Here is a 23,184-nt window from a genome sequence, read left to right on the forward strand (position 1 = left end):
TAGTTAAGGGGAAAGTTGAATTCACAGGACCATGGGCAGAAAGTTTTGGCACGGCGTCAAGGAACGTCGAAAGTGGGGTCATCTGAATCTTACCATAAGCAAACTTGGTCGTGTTTGGTGGAATCGGAATCTCTGGTATGTTCTCGTGATTGGAAATGGTCTTTCGTATGATGTGAAATTTATTTCCCACGTCACCCGCTTCCGTCAAAGGAGCATCATAATCATAGCTGGTCGGTATTGGTTTGTACAAGATTAAATTCAAATTTGCGCCACTCATAAATCCGAAGTTAGTACCACCCTCATACATGTAGAAATTGACAGACGCATTCATGGACAGGATCTTGTCGAGCGATTTAGCAACCACTGAAGCTGATTTTGTTTGATGCTTTTCACCCCAGTAGTCTATCCACCCAGTGTAAAACTCAGAATTTATCAGGGGTCCCTTTGGGGTAAATTTGCGCATCACTGCAAAAGCCTCTTCTGGGTCAACCTCCGGTCCGAAATCCACAGTCGCATAAAGAGAGGGTATTGTACCACATGCAAAGAGGAATTGCCAGTGAGTGTCAACTGTAAAAAGAATAACATCATTGCCTAAATACTTGCGGAATAACTGCTCTAAATGTTTCATATAGTCATGGTCACACACCAAGGAGCTCCCATACTCATTCTCGACTTGTAATGATATGATGGGCCCTCCGTTTGCGTACAGCAGTGGCTTGATTTTGGGGAGTACTACAGACATCCACGAGTCCACTGCGTCAAGATAACGTCTGTCCTTTGATGACCTCAAAGTGATGGATGGATCTTTCAATAACCAAGCTGGAAATCCGCCAAAATCCCATTCAGCGCAAATGAAAGGCCCTGCCCTCACAATGACCAAAAGACCAACGCTGTTAGCGAGCTCGATAAAACTCACAAGATCTGCATCGCCTTCAAAATTGTAGTTTCCCTGGGTTGGTTCGTGAACATTCCAAGCGATGTAGGTCTGGACTGTGTTTAAACCACCTGCTTTCATTTTCATGAGCCTGTCTTTCCAATAGAAACGGGGCACTCTGAAGTAATGGAAGTCACCTGATATGTACCGGAAAGGTTCACCATCTTTTAAGAAACGATCGTTCTCGAAGTCAATAGTGAAAGATTTGGAATCAACCTTTTGTAATGCGCACAGTGAGGCCAAGAAGAAAGCAAAGAGACTTCTCATAGCCATTGTTACACAGTTTTGAAACGACGGTTTGAAAATCATGAGATTTTTTGTGGGTTTGTAAATCTCGTGACAAACTCGTTGCACACTTAATGGAACTCACGCAAGTCACGCTCAAGATCAGAAGGACTTTAACTTAAAATACCAGCTAGAGGTTTAGGGATCGGACGGACCATTAGAAAACTTATGCGGGGGGGTGGAGTACAAAAAAATTATTCGCACAATAGGGAACATTAAATGAAAAAAATTCATGCACGACAATTAATCCCAAAAAAAATTTTCATGCTATGGCCTAAAAAAAATTAATACAAGGAATTTGATAATGAAAAAAAATTCCTGCGGCTCGAAAATTCCCCTCCCCCCCCCATAAGTTTTCTAATGGTCAGTCCCTTTCCGACTTTCTGACTTGTCTGAAATGTCATCCGTCTCCTCCCCCTAACCCATGGGGGGGGAGAGTCTTCCTCCTCCGCGTCCCACACGGGTTAGGGGGCGGAGACGCCTTACATTTTAGACTAACTTTTTACCGTCCTTATGTTAGCCTCCCGTGCAGGCGTTTTTAGGGGGAGCTCATATTTCTCCCGTCCCCTAAAAACGCCTTGCTGGGAGGCTAGCCGGATTATGTTTCTCTTTAGCCTAGTAGTTATTCCTCATCAAATAGAAAGTTATAGCTTCTCCATTGATAAACTTTACAGCGGGGATCATTCTTTAGAGGGTACTGCCCCAACCGTGCACACGTTTCTGGCTGCAGAATGTAAATGTTAAACCCTATCCAAAAGCAAACAAAACTATGAAAGACCATGTAATTCTTTTCGGTGTTAAGAGCTATCTGCGGCTATAGCCCAAACTTCTATTAAACCGGAAAATTTGTAAAGGAAGCAGGTACCGACTGTGAAAACCAACCTTCATCATGGGGGACGCGCCCACAACGTGCCTGGAAACTACGAACGAGTAAAAATCGCGGGGAAACGCGCGAGGGAAAAAAAATGGAAGATATTAAGATGCGCTCCAGCCGACTTTTTCTTTTTTCCCCACCAAGGAGGCGGGTCCCAGGCTACTGAAGAGACAAAATAAAAATATTTTCCGAATACGCACAAATGGTAATTTCTAAAACATGCAAAATGATGAGTCTCTTAATTGTGAATCAAAAAAGGACTGAGTTGAAAAGCTGGCGGGATTCACTGTGCAGCATGCACGCTTATAGTCATCACATTTGGCTGTTGGACGTTATCACATACTTTTAAAGCTTAAAAACAATCTAATGGGAAAATTTGACGGCTATACGCGTGCACTACAAATAAATCCACGTCCGATGGCCAGTCTCAGAGTAATTTGGTTAAGGTTAGTATAGGTAATAGCATGATTTGTAGTGATATTAGGGATAAATACCACGAGTGATATTTCGAAATTGTTATACGTAATTTCTCGAGATGTTAGGCAAGTGAAATTTGAGACAATTTTGAAATATCACTCGTGGTATTTATGCCAAATATCACGTCGAAATCATGCTTTATTTGTTTATACTACTACCGGCAAAGGGTTTGTAATTTTCACGTGTAGGTATTTCAAATTAAGCTGAAATACCACTACTCTAAGCCAATCAAATCGCAGAAATTTTTCATGTAGTAGTATAGGGGTTGTAATTACCACTGAAGCTCGAAGGGTAAATACTAGCCTTAAATTTTGGTTCTCTTCTCTTGGTAGTCCCTCTCTTTGTGCTTTAAGGTATGCAAACTTTGAGTGACGTACAAAAATATAATTTTAAATAGGTTAAACTGGCCAGAATAGTGTAGACTATAGCGAACTATAGCCAGCAAGTAGGGGCAATGTATAAAGGGTACAATTTAAAATGGGGTGCTTGAAGTTTTGTGAAGATAAATATTTTCTTTTTGTGGGAAGTGAAAATAAAGTAATTTTAAAATGCAAGTGCATAGTGCAGATGGGATCACAGCTGTTTTGTTATAATCAACTTCCCACCTATCTGCCCCCCAAATTTTCCTATTCCTAGTAGTTTCTGTGAGTGCAGCGTGTGACCAGTTAAACAACTTGTAACCCTGACGAATTTCAGCAGCGCTTCTATGGCTTCTTGGTCGGGTTGCAGTGAATCAGTTTGCTTTTGTGTTTCCAGGGGCTATTGACAAAATTATTTTTCGTGGACAACAAAAATGGAGCCCGATAGCAAGTTTGACAAATCGCGACGAAATATTTCGTGCCTTTCAACTTAATTTTACCATAGTGCAGGGAACAATGTTAAGCTGGGGGCTTTAAGAAAATTTCACAGCATGTTTGGAAATGTTAATTCCAGCACTTGATCTTACCAAACTAACATAAATATATGGCATTTTCCCTCCCCGTTGAGCCGCGGTAGATATATTCACGATAGCAGAATTTAGCGCAAAAACGTATTCTAGAAGGCTTTCAAGTTCAATTTGAATGTTACAACTCGAGTGTTTATGTGCTTTTTATGGAGATCTCCTCTTCACAACGAGCAAACAGCACTTTGGAGCTCAGCTAAGATACATTGTCTTCCGCAGGTGCAAGGAATAAATTGCTGATCTACAATTGTATGTTCAAAATATGTCAACTGGATTACCCCTAAAAGGACCATAAATTTTTGATGGAGCAGGTATCACGAGATATCTTGACTTGCACCAGATGATACCTTTATCAGCAGATAATGATATGCAAAAAACAGTGAATCATGAATATGATATTCACTTTTGTGAATATCATATTCATAATTTTCTGCTTTATTGTTGACACTCAATGTTCAAAAGGTCGCGTTCATAAGATAATCAACATCCTGGTATATTTTTACTGCTAAAATCGCACGCTTTTGTCCATTTTAGGAATATTCTGGACATGTTTTGCTGTGTACACTCATCATGTACAATAAATAGTAGGTTTAACCCTGTGGAGTCCAGCGATAAAGGTAAAAAATTATGTTAAAAACCGGAGCCACACCCTATAATCATTAAAATATGCTGAGGAAGTTTGTCAGACAGTCATACGCCTTTTGAATTGGAGACCATTATCTCGGGCGTACCTTGAGTAAAACTTGAGGCAATTTTCTTTGAAACTTTCAGTCCAATCTCGAGAACATCAAATGAATAGTTCTTTTGGAAGCTTAAATATACAGGATCTCCTGGGGAAATTTTACAACCCTTTTAACTAAGGGACAAGGAAAAACACACCTTAAGAACGTCCAATGTTTTCTTATCGATGAATAGCACTTGTCGAAAAGAAAAGAATAAAACAAATATAACATCCTACATATACATATAATCAGCTTCGGCATTGTCAGATTTCTCCTTAGCCACCAAAAAAGTAAACATTGTGGCCTTTAAATCTAGCCCCGGGTTGTCTAAAACTTTTATTCTCCTTTCGTTTTATTGTGATAACGAATTAAAGTCTTTTTTCCTCTCCCCCTGGATATCGGAAAGTTTGTCTTTCAATATATGTTTAAATGGAAAGACAGAAAATTTACATCCAATACCCAAGATGGTGTCAGGCGTTCTTCGTGGATTAATTAAGTCATTCACAGCCTCAACAAGGCTATTTTCAAGTAGACGTGCTTGCTCTGTGATGAGTCACAGCTAGCCTGAAGCTCGTTAAAATGCGTGAATTCCTTTTAAGGAGTTTTTTAGTGCTCAATATGAACAGTTCGGGGACAAAATCTATCATGCCGCGTACAAATTAATTCGCGGCAGGTGCTCGAAGGGTAAAAAGATTTTTCTCCAGGCACTAAGACAAAATAAGTCATCTTTCGTCCCTCAAAAAATGTTACCCATAGGAAAGGTCCAGGCGATACTGTTTATTAATTTTTTTTGAAGAAAAAGAATAATGACACACAAATTGTTTTTACCCGTAAGTACTAGTGCCTTATTGGAAAGGAGCAGGTATTTTTGATTAGGCGCTGAGAAATGAATTCAACGTGACATAATTTTAGAGCTATCTAATCAGTACAGCCTAGCTGTTACTTCTTTGAATTTTTTTCGGAGCTATAGAATCCAAAATGCATAACAATGATTTTGTCGCGCCCATGAGACAAAAGATTTCCCTCAAACACAGGAAAGAGTGATATCCGATAAATGTGTCCACATAAACTCTGATCAATAATTCATGTTTATTCCCTTCAAACAATGATTTTTCTCATGGTGGTTTAGTACTCAAACGAAAAATTGGGAAAATAACAAGCGAGAATATTTCACCAAGAATAATGCATTTTCATTAATCAAAACTCTGATAGAGGAACGACAAAAGGAAATAAGAAAAAAAGAAAGATTTTTTTTTCACGAAACACAATACGGGTAGTTGCAGTGAGCAATAAGTTACTTTGATTGGTTCTTGTAATTTTTTATTGTTCTATTGTCTAGCTGTCCAATCAGTAAGCGGCACTTCATGGGTCAGAACAAGTCAAAATATTATTCGCGGTTGTCAAGCTTTTACAGACTGGCCGTAATTTCTTCGGTGCAGGTGCAATTTGGGCCCTCACCAGTTCAGAATAGAATATGAGGCTATTATTTTTATTTTTTTGGACAGAGTTTTAGCCCTAAACGCATTAGCAAACTGATAAAGAGCCGTGAGGAGCCGAGCGGAAAGGAACATATCGGGCGCCGGCCGAATGTAAGCAACTCCCAATTTTGCGGTGGCGTTTTTTACTTCACTGTGCTAAGGTTGAAAACCACTTATTTATACGGTCACGTTGAGAAAACTAAGCCAAATCTTATGTGAATAATTAAACAATTCTTCTTCTCTTTTTTCTAGTTGTGTCGCTAGGATCAAGAATGGAGAATGGCATGATGAATGGAGACCACCATAACGGCCATGATCGATCTCGTTCTCCTTCGCCGGGACTGAGTCGGTCAAACTCGCGAAATGCGAGCTGTAAAGAAATTAACCGCACGTCGCTCCTACGAAGAAACCAAAGTTTAAGCGCCAAACAAATTCGCTTTTACAGAAATGGGGATCGGTTTTTTTGCGGGCTTAAACTAGCTGTGTCTCCCGAGCGGTACAAGGAGTTCGATGCTCTGCTGGCGGAGTTATCAAACAAGCTGGAACTTTCGACGGGGGCTGTACGTTTTGTATTCAACGCTGAAAATGGCAAGATGATTACAGACGTGAACGAGCTTCAGTACGGCTCTAGTTATGTTTGTTCTTCGTGTAATGTCTTCAAGGAGGTTGAGGGCGGATATGGGAGCATGAAGCCCTCTTGGTCGCTCGCGCATCACAAGAAAGAAAACGCGCCGACATCCTCACCATCTCATCAGATCGATGGAAGCCGGGATTTCATCAAACCGAAGTTGGTCACAGTTATGAAGAATGGAAAACCCCCACAAAAGAAAGTAACCATGCTACTCAATGCTAAAACAGCAGTTAGCTTGGAACAAGTTTTGGATCATCTGTCTTCAAAGGGAACACTTGGAAAGGTCGACAAACTACACACAGTCGATGGAAAACAGGTAAGCTTATTTGATTTTATTGTCGGCCATTTTTCGTTCTTTTGCTTGATCAGGCCATTGAACTGGCATCTGTGTTACCACATCCATTAATAATTTATCTTTAGTCTTGGATAGGTTGCCTTTGTTCGCCTTTACCTTGAGAAAAATATCTCTATCTCTTTGTTGTTGACAGATTTTAGTTGAATGGTTGGACGAATTTGTTCGTCAAGGTTTTACTCCGATCTATTGTGATAAGGCCATGGTGGGCTCGTGTTGAAACTATAAGCAACACGCGGCTCGCAATAATTTTCCTTGAGTCAAAGCTATAAACATGTTTCCCCTTTTTTCGAAAACGTTTCTGGCGTAATGGCGTTTATAATGAAATCATGTCCTGATGTCCATTTCAGCCGTAATGAACTGCGAATCCAGCGATGACACAGAAATGAATTTTCGCCGCGTGGAATTTTTGTTGGGTGAATGACTGTGTCTGTTTCGTGGATTATTTTTCGCCGCTTTTCTTTCTGGTTAATGGGAAGCTATACAACGTGTAGATATTTCCTTTCATTTTTCTCGTTAAATTTATTCCCCAGAGTATAGTTTGTTTGATTTCAAGCGGTTTTCAATTTTAGTCCGTGTGCCCGCCACGTGGATCAAGGCTTTCATTATTTATACCGTTCGTCTTGGTCGCTTTTAATAAACTTACCTTCTTTCTAAGGACGATTTTTCGACTGAGCAATTTTTCCAATTTATACAGTCATGGGTGGATTCACATTGAAGGGAAATAGCTGTCGCAAGAGCAAATATTTTCCGATTTGTTTTTGTTTTTCATGCGAGATTTCACAGCTCGCCTAAGGTAAAATTTTCACGGCAGGCGTCCTTTGTTCGCAGATCTGACGAATTTTGTAATAAGTCCACAAATGCGTTCTTGTGTGAAAGATCGACCCTTTGATGAAGTTTAGCCGATCAGTATTTTTCACTGGACTTTAGGATTACATTAAATTGCATGACAAATTTCATCCCCTGTCACATTGTACGAAAGCCAAGTGCTTTATTTGTTGACTTCCACACTACATTGGTCCAGATAAAAAGACTTGACATATAAATCAACTTCTTTCCTGTATTTCATTTATTTGTTTTCACATCTTCATACATTACAGCTTGTTGCGTTAGTTTTTTTTTCATCTCCACTTCAACAAGGGCCAATGTGAAAGTTTCATTTCTCTGATAAAAACAGACCTTTAAGTAATCATTTGGGAATTTTGTTTGCATTAGTTGTAAGTTGTAAATATTTATTCTTATTCAAAGAACAGAGGTTCTCCCATCATTATCCAAGAATCAGATTGTTTCAAACAAGAATACAGCTGTACTCTTCTCTTATATTATCTGTTCACCATCTTGTGAAAAATTACAAAATGCTTTGCTGGTGAAGAAACAAAAAAGCGCCTGTGAGCTTCTGCTTCATTGAAAAATAGTAATTTCCTTTGTATTTTCTATTTACATTTGACACCTATGAAATTAAGATGTGATTAAAAAATTCTGTGAAGGATTTGGTGAATTTTATCTTTAGTTCATTTTTTTCCTGGAATTTTGCTTATCAAGTGTAAGATTACAAAATTAATGAAGAAGCAAAGGCATTCTTTCTCAGAGAAGATGTAGATATTGTAGGAGACAAGTTCTACCACCTCTGGGTTGATTTCGTCGTGCATGTGATGCTCATCTTAGTGTGTTAAAATTTTTCAAACTTTTTCCTAAGTGAAATGTATGTTTAACCCATTCTGCTACAACAGGCAAATTGTAATCCAAGTAGATGTTAGAAATCATAGGATGTGATATAATAAACATCGCCCCTGGAAAATACAACGAACTATGTGCATTTGATTTATAGATGTTATTACTCATCAGATAATGAAACTATTTTGCACAGCATGGTAAGCAATAACACAAAGTTACATGAGCTACATATAAGTTGTTTCACTTGAAGATGACATTAAAAGACTGAAAGTTAAATTGGTCTGATGCCATATTTTGTTCTCTCACAGTAAAATCTGTCCATTGGCATTTATTTCAGTACAGTTTTTAATCAACAAGTGATCTTATTTAATTAAATGACTAATGTTCTGATATGCAGAGTAAGCTATTGACTATATTACATCTATACTCAAGACATGTTTGGCCTATTTTCCTTGCATGCATAAGCAACATTTGTCGACAATCCAACTCTTTAATCACCTGTTGTTTCAGTTCAGAGTACAGATTTTCAAAATACACAGAGTAACATTCCTGAAGGGAACTGGCTTGGGTTTAAAAACAGAAGTAGTCATACATTTGAGTTTTTATTATGTTTCACCATGGGAGTTAAACAAAAGAAGTTGAAGGTTTATAACAGTAGAGAGACTAGCCGCAGCATTTAATTGTATAGAGGATTGTTTGGATCTATTACATTGATCAATGGGAAGGAAGTGGATGTTAATTAAAGCTCCCAATTGCTCAATATTGCTTAATTTTCATATTTGTCATATATTTTAATATTATTTGTCATCAAGTTACTATGTTATGGTTCGTTGATCTGACTTATGATCAGTCCATTAACCCGTTTTTTCTGTAAATAAAAACTTTCAAATTATGTGAACTTTATTCGTTTTGTGCTGTACAATGTCCTGCTAACTTTTGAGTCTATGGATGGAATCCTATACTGTGACCATTTTAATGAAAGCTATTGAGCAGAAATTTCCTGTGGTGCTGTTTAATAAGCTGTACAAGATGGTTCCAATCTATGAGCCTGGGCAATAATCCTCTTAAAAGTGTGACCATTAACCTTAAAGACATTCAGTTGTGTCTTAAGCTTCCTTATTCTTCATCAGTGTTTTTTTAATTCTAGAATTTCACTTAATGCCACTCTAGGGGTGGAAGGGTTAATCGCATTTTCTCAGTGCATTTCGGTTTATGATGCATTTATGTTTTGGAGTGTAATAAATCTCATTTTATGAACATGCTTTATACAATAATCCTATTAAATAAAGTTTTTTCATTTTTATCCGTCATCCTTAATTTTGTTTAATTTTCAATAATTTTATTATCTTAAGTTATCTAACCATAAATTGTTTTCCTGTGAATTTGGTGTTAAACTGTCTCAGCAGTTCCGTTTTCCAGGTGATGTTTTGTTTTTTTGTTATTGTTGAATCACTTCCAAATGCATTCATTGTTTTCAGATCAGGGAGCTTCGACATCTGTTCAATGATGACACCATGTTTGTTGCCCTGCAAAGCCATGAAAAATTCCCAGAGGAAGGATTTGATGTTGATGTACAAAGTGAGTGGTGGATTTTTTTTTTGCTAAATGCCTTGAATCTTATTATCTTTTCTGGTGTGATCATTTGGGTAAAGGTATTAAAAAAATGGTATCATTTGATGAAACTGTAATCTTTGGATTTTGGAAACTCCCTGCTGTGAATGGAACAGTTTCTTTTGGGTTTTCTGACAGATCTGATGAAAACGACAATCTCGTGGAATACAAGTTGTAGACCCAAATAATTAGACTTTGTTACTGGAATGATTTGATAGCTTGCTTTTGAATTTTTTTTTTCTGAATTTTGGGGAAAATTGCCAAGAAAATGTCTCTTCTTAAAGGCCGGGTCTAAAGTACTGGTCACATTCAGAGTACAAGTCACTTGATAAATTCCCAAGCCACACAGATTCTCCTCAGTCTAATAGAGCATTTTGTGAAGAGATTAGGGCTAGGAGACTCTTTTTATGCCGTTTTTTATCTGTATAATGGTGACCTGTACACTGACGTGTGGAAAATGATCTGTATTTTAGATCCACAGATGTTAACCACCTAGTCATGTTCCTGATGTTCCTAAATTAGTATGTTAGGTTATTTAAGAAAAAGTTCAGTCCAATTTATTCTTTGGGGTTTAATGTGAACACTTTTGATTAGTGGTGTGGCTCTCGTGTAAGCGAGACAAAAATGAGCAAATTACTATTTAATAATGTGCCGAGAGACTGTGCGCGTGCTCTTGATTTATGATGACGAACTTCTGAACCTGTTATTGCCCTTGTCGATTGAAATCTCACACTTTTGAGAACCATGCTCAAAGCAGGCCAGGAAATAGGACCCATAATGTATAGGAATCCCGCACTCATTTTGAGCTCGCTTATACGATGGCAAACGGTAAACTTTTACTGGGCTAGTTTCCTCAGCCAAGTTTAATAATACTTGGTGCTTTTTTTCTGATCCCAGGGTTCTACCCTCGCCCTCGCTGGCGTTATGCACCTGTAACAGATACTTATTCCTATATTCCTGGCCTGCGTCCTGAGCCCCCTCCTCCAGAAAAGAAGTTTACAGTTCACTTGCACTGCATCTTAGCGGCATCCATGTCAAATTTGACATTGCCAAGGCCGCTACCAGTCAGGGCAAGATCAGTCTCACCCAGACCTTCCAGAAAATCTTTTTCACCTTCACCAAAATCGACGCAAAGATCGTCTGCAAGTTTCACTCCTCAAAGACCAAAAACTGCCCTGGGGGTTCCATCAGAGTTTTCTCGTAAAGCTCTCATGCCTCAAGCAAAAGAAAATGGTACTTTCAGACCAGCTAAGAAGAAGGCTGGTTCTGATAAACCTGTTCCTATCAGACCGAAAGCTGGCTCAGATACTCCTGTTGCAATACGAGGAAGATTGAGACCCGCAGAACCAAAAGTATTGCCATTGAATGACTCACAGAGGGAAGATCCTGAATCTGAAAATATCGAGGGTCGACATGGATATTATATTTATATTTACAATGAGAAGATAAGCAAAAGCCAAGGACTACAAGAAGGGAAACCAACTGCATCAGTTCGACCTATGATGTTCTCCAATGATGATCAGGGAGAAGATGTTGATCCTGTCAGCAAATTAGATCTAAAGCCCATGACATTAAACCTGTCACCTGTTGACTCACTTGAAACAATCACTGCTTAACCCTCTAAGTCCTAATGGTGACGAACATCAATTTTCTCCTAACGATATTCATACAATGTCAAGAGATTAGGTTATGAGAGTCAATGAAATGATCACCAAAGAGATAACGCCCTGATCTTTTATCAAATTCTCTCAACACACTCTTTAACAAAATGTATGGAGATCAGTTTGGAGAATTTGTATATGTATATTGGGGCTTAAAAGGTTGATTGTTGGTACATGTAGCTTTCATGACCTTACTTGACTAAGGTAGTCATAATTTCAAATTTTGATTAGAAAAAGTTCCAGATACACTTACTGATCTTAAAATTTTTATTGATTTAACAAATTCGTCTGTGGCTTCAGATAATTTCAAATTACATATTTTTTGTCCGTTGACTAACCACTTGGCCAATTATCATGACACCTGATTTTTCTCTAAAAGCACTTCTCTTAAATTGCCCCAGTTACTTTTAAACTCTCATCTACAGTTAAGTCTTCTTTATTTAACCCTCCAAAAAAGGCAGCAGATTTTTAGGTACAATAGCAGTGTTTAGTCGAGGTTGTGTTGTAGTTAAAATAGTAAAGGTAGACAGTTGCATGAGTTATAATAAAACTATTAGCGATAATGATACTAATAATCATAATAATTATAATCATAACCATTATAATGATATTGATGTTACCACAAAACTTATTATACCTGTTTCATGTCAAGGAAACAGGGATCAATATTATTCGAATTTTTATTACTCAAATGTGTGTGGATAATCATGTCTCCCATAAAAAATAAAAATTAATGTTCTCGTAAGAGAGTTTTATAGAAAGAGTTCTACAAATAGTAAACTGTTAATGTTGCTTTCTTTGCATCTTATTTATAGATTTTTGTAGTTGTATTTATTTGTGCACTGGTTTGGTAAAAGCTTGAAAAGTATTTATCCATTCGTTTTACACGAGCTTGATGCTCTAGATTTATAAACACAATAAGCAGAGCTTTTAAAAGGCATACTTGTGCACATTCCAAATTGTTTATTCTTCTAAAACTAACACATCCTCTATATGTTATACTTGAGCTTTGTGCTTACAATAATATTGGACTATGCATTTTATCAGTAATATTATTTTATCCCCTATAAAATAAGGTCCAAAACCAAGAGATTGAAAACATTACTCAACAAATTAATGTGGATTAGCTTTTCATGTGAGAGTCATTTCTATTTTCGATAACATTTATGCATCAAATCATATTTCGTAGTGCAAATTTATTGTGATTCAAACATATCCTAGATCATGATTCTTGATAAAAGAACGAGTATTTTTGATAGCATTCAGTATTTTTGTTGAAATGTCCTGATCAACTTTTATTGCAACAGATGAAATTAACTTAATGCTGTGTTATAACAATAATTCTATTAAGTCTCTCTAATACAAGGTGATTAACAAATTAATATTACTAATATTAATAATAAATTATTGTCGCAAAGTAGCAGTTTATTGTTTAGAATAAAAAACGTAGAGTGAGGAATAACATGAGTAGTGTAAAAGTATTAATCCTTTCACTGACAACAAATGCATGGCATTATATCTCGCACAATTCTAAAAAATTGGCCATACCCACAAAAAAGTTATCATGCGATACAATTTTAGACAAATCAATTAAACTTCTTGGACTTTTGCATGTGATAAGTTTCATTTTTTAGGCTTCAATCCATGGCCTAATAAGTGTCCTGTTGTGTCGTGCTGTGTTATAATGTGGTAGTTTAATTCCATGGTTAAAAGGTGGAACAAAGAATATAGATTCACACATAGAGTGACAGAATTACAATGGCTGTTTTACTGTTGTGTTTTATTAAAATTTTTAAGTGAATTTTTTAATACACTAGGAACTACTGTAGTTGCAACAAAACGCATCCTTGAGTTTCAAAAGCATGCAGGAATAATATTTTAATTTACATAAGTGCTCACATAATACATTGTGTAACAGAACATAAGAAAAATAAGCATACCATTGGTTTTATTTTTAAAAAATGTTCCATGATTTGCATGTTCACACTGGGTATGTGTACTCAATTGATAGCAATATAATGAACTTGATCTGCCTAGTTGTGACCTGTGCATTTCATTGAACATTGTATGGAGATTTCCTTAATAAATTAATATTATAGTCAATAAAAATTATTAGGGCAGAGGTAATTAAAGGGTTATATATAACAGGGTATATTCAATGCCAATAAAGGTTGTGTTTCAGTTAAGAGATATTTAAGATACATTTAAAAATGCTACTAAAATGGCAAGGAACTTAAAGTTCATGATATTCATATTATAATGTTATATTAGGCACAGTTATGTTACATCAACAATATACAACAATTCAGTTTGTAAGTGAATTAACATTTTTTAAGGGATAGTACCTTATCATATGAAGGATTGGAGAGAAGTTATGAGAGACTAGGGATTTTTTAACATGAATGTCAAAAACAATCAATGACAAGTTGCTACAATAATGTCCAAGGACTTTTTAAGGTTTTATAAATATGGGAGAGTGGAAAATATTTTTGGAATAGCTGAAAGCACTAAGCAATTTAAGATGATGTTTTAATGAAACCTGAAAGAAAGATGAATGATGGCAGTGAAATATTTCTTACAAAATGGAACTGGAAAGATGTCATTTATTTTGTATTATTGCATTTTACAATACAATGTTGTTTTAAAGACACAACTGCCATGTATGTGTGAGACTTTTATAATAAAAAATAAAAAATGCAAAATCATGTGTAGTGGTTGCTTTCTTCTTAAGAAGCCCTTTAAATGCACCTATGAACCCAAAACCAACTCATTATCAGCAAAACATATCCTCATATTTACTATTTTGTACCTGTTAATGAGAAGGAGGAGGATAAAGGGAAAGCTTCCTTCATCTTTGAGAAAATTAGTTCTTTAGAGGTAAGAGTTAAAAGATATATTATACCACCTAAAGATTTTTTTGTTTTCACAAAATGAATTTTTTAGGTTATAAGATTACTCCATATAGAGACCTCAAAAGGCCAAGCGGACTAAAACGGTCCTCCTCATTACGAACCCCACGAGGTCGACGAGACAGCGGCTCAAATGAATCAGGTAAAAAATGCCCCTTTGGTGTATAGAAAATTGAACATACTTTGATATCACAGTCAAACTGTCAAAACAGAACACTTGAAATGTTTTAAGAGTGTTTGTTGTGTTATAACCAATCACAGCAAAGATCAGGACATCCCAGCAAGCAAGAAAACCACTAACTTTAAGCAACAATGTTAATTTGAAAGTTTGTGGTTTTCTGGTTTGCAGCTTGCAGTTTAGTTTTCTCATGCCTGATTGGCTTTTTTCTTCAACAGCAACATTCCAGAAATATTTCTGGTGTTTATGATTTTGTTGGTTTCACTGTTTTATGTAAAAATTAATAGTAAACAAATATTTAAATATTTCTCTTTCATCATGAAAACCTGAATAAAAGCAGTTATTACTTATGCTACAAAGCCAAATGAGTATTAAATCTAAATGCATTTTAATTTCATACTATCTTTTTTTAAAAAAGGAGCAGTATCTAAACCAAAGCAATCACAGTCATTCCCTGTTTAAAACTTTGAATGAATATTTTAGTCGGTATAAGAAAAGACTTTATCCATTACGTAATTTGATGATGATAATGACAATAAAACACACAAGGTTCTGTTTTTTTATGTCATTTTTTCCAATTTGAAATAATTATAATTCTTTAAAGTACAGTTATTGGATAAAAACTGAATTTGTGCCCTCTTTACTAGGTTGGGTATTAAACAAAACCAATAAGAACAAGTACAAATTACCTCCTTTTTAAAAAATGTTCTCAGTGAGATAAAACCCCTAATGTTTTAGGCAAAACAATGTTAATAAAAAAATAACAAGAATTGCTATTTCAGGTGGCCATGGCCCTAGTCGTGATCGCCAAGTGCGGCGCTCTTCCTCAGGTAAAATGTTAACACAAATTTAAGGCATAAATGAATAAGTTCAAGCTCAAGTTCATCTTATTTTACACTAAAGTAAACTCTTGGAAGCAGTTGTTAAAAATTACATAAATGGAGAAGTTAAGAGACCATCCAAGATATTTCTAAGTTAAAATAACATTTTAATGTTGATTTGGTTTTAAAGCTCTGAACCTCTTTAATTTATACCAGGTGAGATAATTTTTGCATTTTAAACCATGTATATTTTTTTACTGTTCGCTGAACCAGTTTTTTTTCATGTTTTCTCTAAATACAACAATTCATCTAAAGTAATTAATCTTGATTTTGATTGACCTAACCATGATGTCTGCGAAATACACAGTTGTGTCAGATCAAAAACATGGTTGTTTCAACAGCGGCTAGGTGAAAACCCTCTTCCTAATTCTCTAAACCTGTGGGCAATAAAAGCCTTTGAATAAGTTTTTTAAAATATCTTTATGCAGTTAAGAGTGCTAGCAAGGATCGACGGACAAGTCCTGGACCTCCAGCCAACAGGGTATAGCAATCTATCTCAATATGTATTTATTGTTTATGATAATAAATATAATGATTATTCCTTATCTATCCAACTATACTACTTATTGCACAAAAAAGGCATAAAATAAGTACAAAATATCCCACATTACTGTGCAGCTGGGTTTTTTTATATCTTATAAAACCTGTTTGACAGGTCACTGCATACCTAGAGATTACTTTCTGATGGAAAGTTTTTTATTTCACCTTGATGTAGTAGTCCTTCGACTTACATAAGTACCAGCAATTCATATTTAAATGAAGGGATAAAATTGTTTTTGTTTAGTTTTGTATACGAGTGAAAACAAACTAGTGCATTGTGAAAGATATTTTGCCCAAGAGGCGATTGGATGACATCATAAGATATCATTACCAAAGAAACTGGTTGAATTGCATTTCATATCTGAATTTCTGAAAGTGAAAGAGTAAGAGAATTGTACAGCAAAATAACTAATAACCTTCTTAAACATTTCTGTTGTCTTGTAGATGAATGGTCACAGCCCAAGAAGTAAGTTGGGATTGTTACTGCTGTAAATTCTTGTGAATGTCAAACATCTTCATGATGGCAAATTGCAAGGAAATACAGTTACTAGTCAATTTTTGCTTTGTAAAGTCTATATGTTTCTGTGCAACACTTGTATTGTAAATAAATATATGTTGGCAGTTACAAGGAGTCTTGAGAATTTTCTCAGTTAAAGCATAGGTTTAGAATGTTTTTCCCCTGGGATGTAATTAAAATTATCATAAAACCATTGGAGAACAAGCAAAATGAATGATATCCTTGTTTATTCCATGGAAAGAAGTTTCATTTATTACCTCTTATTTTCTGAATTGGACTGTCAAAGAAAATAATTCTTTAAAATTTTTGTATCTTGTATTAATTTTATTTTGTCTGCCTGTTGTTCTTGGAAAAGTTATTTTAATTTTCAACTTAAAAAATATCCATATGTATTCCTGTTTTAGTGTTATGCCATAAAAGTTGTTGAAGTATTTACTCACAGTATGTTTCCTTCTAACAGCAGCCAGTGCCAAGAGTCCCACAGGGTCTTCTGGCAGAAGGGTTGGTTTATTTTAGTTTTTTTCTTCTAGTTTGTTTAATGAAGCTCAGCATATTATTACTCTAAGTTTATGAGTGTGTTCCATTATACCAGCAATTGTGAAAATTTTGTTTGAAACAAAAGAGTGGTGTGTCTGCAGTGTCTCCAGAGTTGGTCCTCTTGAGCTGATCAGTCTTAAGCTAGGTTTTCCATTTTCAAAAATTAACACTTTGGTTTGGTTAGAAATTTTTATTTTGATTGATCAATGTCATTCCATTGTCCCTTAGTGTGTTCAACTAGTCTCTGACTTGTTGGTGTGGTGTCAATAGTCATAGAAATGTTGAAAATCCACCTTAAACTTTGTTTTGAAAATAGAAACTGTAAAATTTCTGAAAGTGGAGTCGATGCTTGAGAGCTCTGAAAATTATAATATTTTACCATTTGAGAGTCTGGCCAGAAACAATAGTTTCAGAGATGTGGTCATGGTATTGTTGATGTTTGAATAGGCCGGCTTCATTATTGTTTTTAAGAGAATCTGTATAGTCAGCTCAACGTTTTTCACAGCCTTAATTCTCTTTGGCATCCCGGAAGTTTTGATGTGAAAGAGGAGACACTTAACCTTAGAGGTTGACTTTGCCCCCCCTCCCCCCCCTCCTGAAAAAAAACATTTATCACAACTGTCACATTCCATTTTTTGCAGACTCCAAACAGTGGCCCTGTTCATCCTAATGATGAGTTGTAAGTTTCTACAAGTTATACAACACTTTTGGTTTAAGTCTCAGCTTTTGGCATCTTTTACTACTTTTCCATCCTTCAACTGATACTCCACTAGATTCCAGTCATCATCGACTAGAGTCCACTTGAGTTACTGGACATCTAGTCCTGAAATACCTCATTCTTTAACCATAAACTGAGACAAGCTTGATATTTTTTAAGTCTCTCACGAATAGCAATCAGGAAGTGCTGTGAAATCTGTTTGTTTTTCCAGCGGAAATTAGTCATGTGCAGTGGACAACCCTCACATCCTTTTGAACAAGGATAAGAACTATTAAAGGAAGGTGTCTTAAATTGAAATGAAGTTGGTAAAAAATCAATCAAAATTTACAATGCTGACAAATTATTATGTCATTGAAAGAAGCATCTCTGTACAAAGACCCTGTTCCATCTTTATGACTGTAATCAGAAATGTTTGATCAGAAATTTTATCTTTAAACCTTTTTGTGGTCAAATGTCTTTCTCAGAGGTGTCTGCAATATTTGAAAAGTTTTTTGGACAGAAAAAAAAGTAACGGATATCTGCCCACTGGATCTCATGTTTGATATTTTAAGCAAAAATAAATATTTGAAAATGTTTATTTAAAACAGGTATCCAGCTAATGTTTTTGAGAAGGACTCCCCGGACACAGGTGAGAATTATCTTCACAAGGATTTGAAATTTATTCAAGATCATACCTTGTTTGCAGGAATATAGACAGCGAGATGCCAGGAATATCCTCATAAATGAAAATAGTTTTGCTGCGAGAAAAATGTAACATTTATTTCTTATTTCACAAGAAAGGCAGAAGGAGTCCCCTGTGGGAAGTTTGGATAGGCTAGTTGTTTTGTTCCCTATAAAACCAATGCTTATTCTAAATCTATACAGTTTGTTCTTGTGTGTTTCCGTATTTCTTTAGAAATCTAAATTGTAGTTATTAGAGGTTAAACAATATATTTTGCCTGTCAAATGTGCAGAGTAAAAAGATAACAGATGTTAAACAATATGATCAACATGTAAAATCCATTCTAAAGACCAAGGTTGACCGGCCTGTCACACAGTTTAAAGTGCTAAATTTGAGTGAAATGTTACCTGTAAAAGTTAAGCTGCATAAAATTTAATCTTTTCTGTAATATCTTTTCCCATTTATTTAAAATTGATTAATGCACTTAATGGGAAAAAAAAAAGAATAAGCTAATTAAGGACCATTAAGTAACAGACAATGTCCTGTAGTTACTCGCCTTTCCAAATGAAACACACCCATACAAATGGCCTTGCTTGTAAAAGCTTTTGGGAGACATGCCATTGTTTACTTAGACAAATTTTCATACATTACACAGCTTGGCGGAAGGGAGCTCCGAAGAAGGTCATTAGGAGACCTAAAGCAAAGGTCACCCCTCCAACAAGTGACAAGTTTTATTCCACAGTGTGGCTTAGTGACTATGATTCAGAGCCGGAAAAAAAATTAGAATTAATAGCAAGTACGGGGACTACTTCATGTGATAGCCATGTAAACACGCCGTTTAGTAGCCGGCCCACTTCACCATTTAGCAGTCAATTATCCTCCCCAATCAGTAGTCGACCAAATACGCCTTCAGTTTTCTCAAAGTTTGAAGATGAGGATTCGGGCTTACATTCCGAAAATGATAAATCATACGAGGATGTTGTTGGTCCTAGAAAAAAATTGCACCGCACCTTAAGTTTGCCAGATGCAGAACTAAACAATCTCTGTGCAGAAGACTTGCAGGAAAGATTTTCAACACTTCAATTAGAACAAGAAAACAGAGAATTGAAAAAATTAACTGCTGAGTTACAAGAGGCATTAGAAAAATTAGAAGAAAGAGTCAATTCTTTGCAGAATGTTGAAAATGACAGCTTAGACGAGGCTGCTTCATTTTCTTTGACATGTAACTCAGGTTCACATTTACTTGAGAACCACAGCCATGTTTTTTTGCAACCTGACGAGTTACCTCAGACACTGAAGAAAAGATCTAAAAGTGACATTGAATTAAATGTGAGAAGAAGGCAAAAAAGAGATAGCAGTACATGTTGTGTAAGCTAGCCGAAAAAATAACAGCTATTTACCAACAATTTCCTGTTGATAACTCCCAATATACTTTTGCATCGATAAAAAATAAATATTTAGTATGTCCTTTCTTGAGCGAATAAGCCGAAATGTAATTTTTTATAAAATTTAATTTTTTCTGAACATTATTTTTATAAGCTAAAGTTAGCAGTTCTAAGTGACAAAACACTGACAATGTTTTTACTGTAATGCCCTGACAGCTGAACGAATTAAGAAACTCTTATCACCTGATCGGCACCCTTCAATCCCTGACTGCTGTGTATTGTTTGATAACAAGCATGGAGACCAAAGTGAATGGAAGCTTGTAAAGGAATTTCTTACTGGATCACACTTACATTAAATCAGATGCAGTGCAATCCCACACAATTGGCTTTTTATGTCAAGAAATACAATTTAATCTGATCAGTCCACTTTGCTTAAATGTTGAATCATGATCAGCAGTCATCCAAGTTTGTTCCAAACAAGTGTCAATTAGAATCAAAAGATGTTAAGTACAACCTTTAGAGAACAATGCATTTTGAAAATGTTGAAACATTTGTTTAGTACTCTTTGTTAAATCTAATAAAATAATATTATTAAAACATGACTTAAAAATCATTAATTGCCATGAAGTTGGATTAAGTCTTTAAATTGTGTTTTAGTTTCACATCTTTGTCTTGTTTTCCTCTTTAGACAGAAAATTAAAAAAACTGAATAGACATTGTTTATATCAAAATATTTTTAAAATTAGCAAGGATTTTCTCCTCAAAAAGAAATGTCTAAAAATGAAAGCAGGAAGTATGATAAACATCTAAACTGTTAAATTTAGTCTGAGTTAGAGCATAAGTAGCACTAGATTCTAAAAGATAAATTCCAAAACCCTTTGAACTGTAAGTAATGATTAAAATCAGCTTTAAACTAAAAGAGGACCGTTCTTGTGTCTGTTAATGCATACATACTTGTGTACTCAACCTGTAAATAATTTATTTTAACAATAAAATACACATTAAAGGCCGATACAGTAATTTTGTTTATTTTGGGCAATTATTTTACTTATACTAGCTTTTGAAATTTGCAAGTCTTTCAGTATAAATATGTTTTTTCTGTGTGACAGGCCAACCTATTCTTTAGTATGGAAATATAAATTTTATGATTTTTTTCTTTACTAATGCTTTATTGGTAATGTGTTACAGTTCTATGCTTGCAATAAATAGATTTTAACTTCACATTCTAACCTTATTAAATACATCAACCTAGATTTAAGAACAAGATTCTTGAGACATTTATATTCATCTCAAAAACTTAATGTGAGCTGAAAACCAAGATAAGTGCAAAGTGATTGTTGTTAGGGTAGCAAAAGTGTTATTAAAAGAACCACCAAAATATTACAATTTGGGCTGTCACACATTAAAGACATGGCAGTTATTGCACACAAAGGTTGCTGAAGGATTCTTCAGGGGTTTTTATTTTAACTCAGTCCTCAAAAATGAGGGAAGGGTTTTCAATTTTCAATTTTTATGGAACATTTTTTATGTTTGTTTGTTTGTTTTTTTTTTTTGCGAGGATTTTGGAAATAGGGTACTTCCAAACTCCATTTGAAAAGGGTGACTGGTTAAAACTCCATTTTCCTTCTTGCAAGTATTTGTTTTCACTTTTTCCACAAGTGCCACTATAAGAACATACTTTTTATGAGCTCTGAGTTTACAAGACTGAAGTGGAATTTTTTGGCCCAATGACTTCCCCAAACTCTGTTTCACTGAATTTGGGCAACGATAAGTGAGATAAAAAGGAAGAATGGGATGCATGTTAGTTCAATGGAACAACATATACACTGAAGTTTGTGTGTCATGTTGGGTATTCTGTGCATATTAGGTTCCCTGTTAAAAGAACATCACTATTACTATTTTTTCAAGCTTGATTTTTTCACCAGATTTTTTTTTGAATAAAGCCATCACCCCATAAGTACCATGCATGTCTACCCTAATGGACCTGTGTTTTGTGCCTTCTGTTACTTGCTCATCCAACTGCATTTTCCTTACCTCCTTCCTCTTTTCTTTTGAAATCTATTTTTCCTTTGATGAACTTTTTCTCGCTCAGCTTTCTTATTATGATTATTAATGATTATCTGATTATCATTTCATCCATCATTATTGCTCTAACTTCCCTTTCTATTTGCAAGGAGCTGTCCTAAGCAATTGTTTTCAATTATAGAGAACAAAATTGGGTAAAAAGAAAGATCACATTAGTGAGTTTTTATTGGGCCAGTTTTGAATCACATAAAAGTATGCCTGAGGCTACACAAGTCCCACCCTCTCCCCCTAGGTTTAGCTTCTAGTGGGATTGAAATGTAATTTTTGACCTCAGTCTCCCCTCCCCCATGAGGATTTAGTTTCTTAAGCAAACCATGGGACGGGTGTTATGAAGGATCTGTGAATCGACAGGGTAACAAGACTTTGTATTTTGGAGGCGGTGTAGGATGGCTAAGGATGAACTCATTAATACATCATCATGAGTGTTAACATGAGAAGTCAAGGATGTATTTTTTTTTACCAGTTGTCCAACAGGTACCTGTAATAAGCCACTGAAATTGGTAACAGAAACCTATTATACCTGCGTTTTTTCTTGTACAACCTGTTGACGTCTTATAAACCTAATTACTTAGATCTTCCTGCCACTTATGAAGACAAAAACACATTGAAGGTTTTGCTGTAAGTTTTCATGATATCCTTGGTAACCTCAGTTCTTACTAGTTTCTCCCTGAAATATTATTGAAGTTTTTTAAGACAATAGTGTATTAGTTGTGTGGTATAAAACTGGTCCAATAGATCCACTAGTGTCAGATTATCAAAATGTGTTTTTGTCTTCATGATTTATTGCCCACAATAAATTGGAAACATGTAAACTGAAACACTAAACTTTTATGTCATGTGCTTCTTCTTCCTCTGCAGAACAAATTGAAACCGGAATGGATCCATCATTTGAATAACTGCTAGGAGCTCCTTGCTAAATGCTTGTGGAATCAGACACCTGATTCACTGAACTAACTCGTCAAAACAAACTGCAATATGAAACATTAATAATATTATATAAACACTCGTAGATAACTTCTTTCCTTGTTTCACGCCTTGTTGCATGCTTCTATCATTACGCTTTGCCCAGTTAAAGTTGAGCAAGTTTTAGCTGTTTAAAGTAGGAATAAACTTTGTTATTCACGTGGAAGA

At 35.5% G+C, this 23,184-nt stretch overlaps 1 protein-coding gene and 1 pseudogene across 6 annotated transcripts in view; one reads left to right on the forward strand and one right to left on the reverse strand.

The window, feature by feature from the left end:
• The window catches only part of LOC140948601 (beta-galactosidase pseudogene), a 2,550-nt pseudogene extending 1,274 nt beyond the window's left edge, over positions 1-1,276 (reverse strand).
• Positions 1,277-5,608: 4,332 nt separating this feature from the next.
• Positions 5,609-23,184, forward strand: part of LOC140947667 (serine/threonine-protein kinase DCLK1-like) — a 29,320-nt gene continuing 11,744 nt past the window's right edge. The window contains exons 1-10 of one of the 6 annotated variants that reach the window (XM_073396833.1): positions 5,609-5,824; positions 5,966-6,660; positions 9,849-9,948; positions 14,586-14,693; positions 15,512-15,559; positions 16,039-16,091; positions 16,595-16,616; positions 17,131-17,168; positions 17,846-17,883; positions 18,510-18,550. In XM_073396833.1, coding sequence (XP_073252934.1) covers positions 5,986-6,660; positions 9,849-9,948; positions 14,586-14,693; positions 15,512-15,559; positions 16,039-16,091; positions 16,595-16,616; positions 17,131-17,168; positions 17,846-17,883; positions 18,510-18,550 — 1,123 coding nt within the window. In that variant the 5' untranslated portion in view covers positions 5,609-5,824; positions 5,966-5,985. Of the gene's footprint in view, positions 5,825-5,965; positions 6,661-9,848; positions 9,949-14,585; positions 14,694-15,511; positions 15,560-16,038; positions 16,092-16,594; positions 16,617-17,127; positions 17,169-17,845; positions 17,884-18,509; positions 18,551-23,184 lie in introns of all 6 variants that reach the window. The other 5 variants (XM_073396832.1, XM_073396836.1, XM_073396837.1 and 2 more) reach the window with 5 other exon arrangements.

This window comes from Porites lutea, chromosome 9 (genome assembly GCF_958299795.1).
Source record: "Porites lutea chromosome 9, jaPorLute2.1, whole genome shotgun sequence".
Lineage (NCBI taxonomy): Eukaryota > Metazoa > Cnidaria > Anthozoa > Scleractinia > Poritidae > Porites > Porites lutea.